The following is a 6,408-nucleotide window of genomic DNA, read 5'->3' as shown; positions in this document are numbered from 1 at the left end:
GTAGTGGATGAAACTAATGGAACAACATGTCCTGTTTGTTTAGAAAATACTCCAAACTTCGCTGCTGTTCCCTGTGGACACATGGTTTGCACAATGTGTATACCACATTTACAGTTAAAATGTCCTTGTTGCCGTGCAACAGTTGTTATGTTTATACAAACATTTGCGTGATCTGCTTGATAAATGTTCATATACAAACTTTTTTGTTGAAATTTAACAGTGTAGTTGTATTCAAAACTAAATTTATTTGAGCTTACAAAAAAATATTTTTATTTGAACTTACAAAGAATCATAACATTTACAAATAAAATAAATAAATAATAAAACATTAAATTTGAGATTTCGAAATGCAATTTTGTTTGTCGAATAATTAAAAATTATGTTTATTATTTTAAAAAATTGTAGCCACTTAATGCTATCATCAATATGAAAGTATCATTTTTACAGACCTATATGGGGCTGTTAATACGTGACAGTTTTAAGGTGGGAGGGGGTATCAGAAAGTGTTACCAAATGTCACATGGGGGAGGGGGGTTAGCTTCAGTGTAACGTGACAAATTTTTAAAAATTTAAATTCTAATCACAGCGGAATCAATGAAAATGTTAGCGAAAAGTTGCAAAATTGGGTAAAAATAACGCCACATCTCATATTGGAAAAAGGGAGGAGGTTGACAGAAAATGTCATAAAGTGTCACATGTGGAAAGGGTGGGGTGTCTAAAAACAGCCAAAAAGGTGATACATATTATTTGAACAGCCCCTAACTTAAAAACAAACTAATATTTAAACTAAATCTAAAACCAATTAAAACATTATCATAAAGGTCTTTATTCTATGTAGTAAAGTTCAAGTTCCGCATAATCGCTTTGCCCGAATAGAGCTGTAACCAGGGGGTTTAGGTGGTCTAGAACCCCCTAGTATTTAAAACTAATAGTTTTCTTTTTAAGGAAAAGCATAATGAAAAATCTTAAAAAATCATATATTGTGATATATCAATTAATGTTTCAAAGAAAGAATGAAACTAAGCAATATTCAATAGTCAAATGTAATTAAAAACTTTTGAATATTGATTATTTGTGTTTCTTTTAAAATAAACTAAAATTTAAAACCAGTTTAAAATATTTTGCTTAAACTAATTTTCAACTTATTTTAAACAAATGATTTTATATAGTTCTCACTTCACCCACTCGCCCCACTTCTACTCACACCTTCCCGCTTTACCCCAATTGCAAGGTTTCTGCAAAAAAAAAAATTATATACTCGATTATAATACGCGGGAAATTTAAGGGGATTGAATCAGAGCTCAAATTGAAGGTACTTTTGTTACAACTGTTTGGTTTTATTTGGTTTGGTTTCGAACATCAAATAAAAAAGACATAACCATAAAAGTAATATTTAATGTCCTTCTTCTCCTCCTCTCCCCAACCTTTTCCATAATTTTAGAAAAATACTTTTTATTAGCCATAAAGTTAACAACAACAACAAAAAATTGTAATTTTATTTATGCAAAAGCAGTTTTTTGTCTGCCCGAACTAAGAAATGTACGCCACCACCTAAAACATGGTCACAGAAAAGGAAAAACCCGCTACTACAATTTGATTGACCTTATAAATATTAAAAATGATAAAATGTTCCATGACCACAAAGGAAAAAAATTGTTTTCTCGTCAAATTAAATGCACACAACATATTATTTCAGAAAGAACAAACTTTATGTCTACAGAGAACATGCAGAACTACTCCAGAAAAACTTGAAGAATTAACTGAGCTATTCCAGAAGAGATGTCATGAAACCATACATAAAAACTTGTGAAAACCATATCAATTTTAGTTGTCCTTAAATCTTTAAAAACTTCGATTTGTATAGATTTTTATCTTAGTAAGATAATCTTACCACTTTAAATATGTTACCGAAGAGTTTACCATCATCATGAAACAAGAATTTTGGTTATGGATACTCAATAACCTTCAAAACGAGGAAACAGACTAAGATGTTTTTTGATGAAACTTTAAAACAAGGGATTAAAGATCACATCAATAAATTTCTGGAAAAATTATAACACTGCGGGTTGGGTTTCAATAAATGAAAAATAATTGTAGTAAGAAGTCTTTTAGTAAAAAGTCTTTTAAAATATGAAATTTACATTGCCTATTCTTAAGTTAATAATGCTTCAGGTATGAATGATATGTATATATTTGAACATAATTTTAAAATTTAATTTCAAAAGACAAAAAATGAAAACTGAAAAACTGAAACGGAAAAACTGTTATGAAAATCTAAATGTAGTAAAACGCGTGAAAATTTAGTACATACTGATAAAGACCGCAAAAAATAAAAACGTGGCTGTAGTGTACATTGAGATCGATTGTATATGTGCCACAGCGTAAAAATGGCTAAAAAAAAGGTTCTCTCCACATTTCGGAGTTAGATTATTTGTATAAATTACTACAATTAAAGTAGAAGATGTTAACGTTGTTCTGGTTGCGCTTTTTATTAGTTGCTTGAAACCATACAATTTTAACATTGATTTTATTTCAGTGTGATCACTTGACCTCATGTAATTAACATTAGGATCTCTAATTAAAATTGTTTCTAATAAATTAGGTTAATTAGGTTTAGATAGCATTACTGAAAATAGGTTAGAGAAATTGTGGCTAAGGTATTTCGAGCCATCCGGTGGGCAATATAGGACACAAAACAATATACTCTTCGTCTTTGGAAGTATTTTTTCGAAACAAACGCTCTCTATTTCGTTGGATTTGAGATCGTTACGTCTTACCCAGTTTAACTTATTAGATATGTAAACGGCAACACGTCCTCCACGTCTGTTTTTACGTATGCTGCTTAGAAATGCATAACCCTCGATATGATATAGTTCAATAGGGTCGTCCTTGCTTATATGGGTTTATATGAGCAAGAATATGTCAATGTTTTTGTTGCAGTTAAACAAATAAATGATGCTAAATGTTCCATAGGCCACGGATATTTAAATGAAAACATTGCAAGCCTTTCATATACAGAATATTTTCAAGTTTCTCCATCACTGAAATAATATGGTTCAAATACATTGATCCAGGTCATAGTTCTATGCCACCTGATAATAGTAACATAACTCTTAGGAAAGCATGTTCTTTTAGTATAATTTTATTTTCTGGTTGGAATTGCCATAAAAATATTTGTATAAATTTCAACTCAAATTCTATAGTTTCAAGAGATGTTTCAGAATAACATATCAAATTTGAATTTTGCAATGACGTCACATTAACAGTTATTGTAGCGTAGATTAGAAGTGTAATATAGATATAGTTAAACATTTCAAGAAAGTATACTTAGATACATGCAATATTTATAAAGAAAACAGCTTTAAATTGAAATATTTCATACGAACCTGGCTGATGGCGTAGAATAAAGTAATAATATGATGTAACTTCGAAATCTTTATTATTGTTTTTTCTTCTTTTAAAACTTTATATTAAAATATAAATCCCCCCCCCCCCACACACACACTACTGTGTGACGTCTAGAAAGACGTCTTTAGTTTGTCCGGATACGACGTTCTCAAGACTTTTATATGAGATCAATTTAGGATGTCTAACGGAGAAGAAATCTAATATAATTGAGTGCAGCATAGAGCCACCGAACTAGTTACATCAATTAGCTGTTTGTGCGATGAAGATCGATCCTCCTAGCACAAACAACTAATTGATGAAGCTAGGTCGGTTGCTCGACGCTACACTCATTTAACTATCATGTCTCTTCAAACCAAGAGGGGGGGGGGATCAAACTTTACATGGTCATAATTTTTTTGGCATATATGTATACATAAAAACAGTGATCGATTACCAAAATGATAGATTATTAGAAATAATTTTCTAATATTCGTGTTCTAAAATTGTGACCATAAAAAGTTTGATTCATTCCCTTGGGTTAAGTAAAGTGTTACAAAAACATTAGGGCATACTAAGAAAAGTACTTTGAAAAAATGCTAGTTTAAAAAATAAATTTTCATATCTTTTTTTCTTATTTCAATATATGGTGTCTTTGACCTAATATGTAGAGTTAAGACATTAGAGTAGAAAAAAATTGTTTCTCTGGCTTCATTTTATTTTTCATTTTGACTAATATTTGAAAAAACAAATATTACCATTTCCCTGGTAAAATTGATATGCTGAACCTAAAAATTAAGTATAGTTAATATTAAATCAGTTTTGAATGACTAACACAATATTGGTTTTGCATGGTTTTGCTTACCTCAGGCCCAACTATGCAATGACTAAATTAACACTCAGTAATAAAATTACAAATGAAATTTTATTTTTTTGGAAATACGAGTTGATTAAAAACGTTACATTTAAAAAAGTTGACGAACCTGATCTCCTTACAAATTAAAAGTTCATAAACTTAATGTTCAGGCCCGTGTACAGGCCTGACATATGAACATATATTGCCCGTATATGAACAACAATTGTAAATTGTTAACTATAAATATAGTTTGAAATAAATAAATAAGACATGGAAATTCATAAAATTTGCTTTAAAAGAAAAAATTTAAAATGTTTTGTGTGATACTCGGATTAATTGTAGGAACTACAACTTGATTAAATTGGTTGTCACAGCATGCTTTACTCTATGTTCACTATGCATGCTCACTGGACAAGTTACAGCAATAAAAAAGAAAATAAGTCAAACTATTGAGTAGTATTTTGATAAACAAAAGCTTATTTATCAAAACGGCAAACAACTTGTAAATATTTTATATAAAGAATGTTTTAAACATTGTGTGGAGTAACCTCGTAATTCATTGGAAAGTTCAACAATCTCTTTTAATACTTTTATTAACAAAGACTGTAACACGAGCCCACTACCGAACCTAACCAACTTTGGAAAAAACGTTTATTAAGGCCCAATTTATTAGGAGCCTTTGATAAAAAAAGATCTAAACGACTTCGTAGCATTGAGACCACTAAGCCTTATAGAAGCCTCACTAAGGTGTCCCGTTCCCGCACAGTTTTTGAACGACAACACCAACTTTTAAATTGAGTTTTAGACAAAGAAAATAATAATATTTACTGAGTATTTTTTAAAAATAAAAAAAATTCAAGAGTCCCCCACTAAGAAAAAGTTGAAAAATCTATTCGGTGCACTTATGCTAGCGCCCTCTTATTCTGAAATTTTCAAATTCTTTCGGCGCACTTATGCCAGTTCGCGCTTATGCCAGTTCGCACTTATGCCAGTTTTTGCAATTGATTCGCACTTATGCCAGTTCGCACTTATGCTAGTTCGCACTTATGCCAATGTTTGCAAATTCTTTCGGCGCACTTGTGCCAGTTCGCGCTTGTGCTAGTTCGCACTTATGCCAGTTTTTGCAATTGATTTGCACTTATGCCAGTTCGCACTTGTGCCAGTTCGCACTTATGCCAGTCGCATTTATGCAGATTCGCAGTTATAAAGTTCGCACTTATTCAGTCGCCCCTTATTAAAGCAAGAGATAAAAGTTGTTTTATTGAAAAATATAATTTAATATTACATATATTTACATATAACTGAATAAGATCTACAAATAATTGAATAAAATCTACATATAATTAAATAAATCTACACAAATTTTTTCTCTTTTCCATCACCTTTTCGAAATGAAGCGTATTTTAGAAAGTTAAATAATATTCCATTAACCAAAGATTCTTGTGCTCCATTGAATACAATAGAAGATGCTGTAACTAAAAATTATATATAAAAAAAAAAATCAAAAAAGAAAAACTTGAAAAAAATATAATGAATGGAAAGGTGCTACAACCTATAGAGGTATTCCATTTACAAATTAGCCATATAAATTAGTGTTTCTAAGTATATTTTTCCACCAATGCTTTTCATATCTGTGGAGGCCATAAAATTTTTTCAATACTACTCTGAAATTTTAAAACGTAATTTAACTGTTAGACAGGGCCGTCCCGAAGTGGTCTCTCAAGGGCAAGGGGGGATTGCATGTATTTTTTGCCAACTAGAGACACACGCACACAAAAAAAAAGTCCTCAATATTTGCAAATAGCCAACTATAGTTCAAAACTGGCTAAATGTGTCAACTTAAATGCTTATATGACAACTTTGGGGATGGTGAGACATACACTACACTCCCGGGATGGCCCTGCTGTTAGATGGCTATTAATAAATTTTTCAAATATTTAATTTTAATGAAACAACCTTTTATCAAAATAAATTAATAATCAAAATATTAAATTTTTGAACACATTGAAAAGTAATTATCGGGGCGGCCACATAAAATTTTCATAAAAAAAAATAGTATTTTAGAAGAGATTTTGAACCTAATATAGAGGATTTTTTTTGTTTTAATAAAGGTTTAACGTCTATGTTTTTACATTTACGGGGCTTGGACATAGGTCAATAATGTCATT

General features: G+C 30.6%; 1 protein-coding gene across 1 annotated transcript in view; it reads left to right on the top strand.

Moving 5' to 3' along the window:
* The window catches only part of LOC136086887 (baculoviral IAP repeat-containing protein 3-like), a 1,500-nt gene extending 1,301 nt beyond the window's left edge, over positions 1–199 (top strand). Inside the window, exon 3 of the mRNA XM_065809384.1 lies at positions 1–199. This exon is cut by the window's left edge and continues 461 nt beyond it. Coding sequence (XP_065665456.1) covers positions 1–171 — 171 coding nt within the window. The 3' untranslated portion in view covers positions 172–199.
* Positions 200–6,408: the final 6,209 nt, after the last annotated feature.

The sequence above is a fragment of the Hydra vulgaris genome, chromosome 11 (genome assembly GCF_038396675.1).
Source record: "Hydra vulgaris chromosome 11, alternate assembly HydraT2T_AEP".
NCBI classification, from domain to species: Eukaryota; Metazoa; Cnidaria; class Hydrozoa; order Anthoathecata; family Hydridae; genus Hydra; species Hydra vulgaris.
This window is presented reverse-complemented; position numbering and strand designations above follow the sequence as displayed.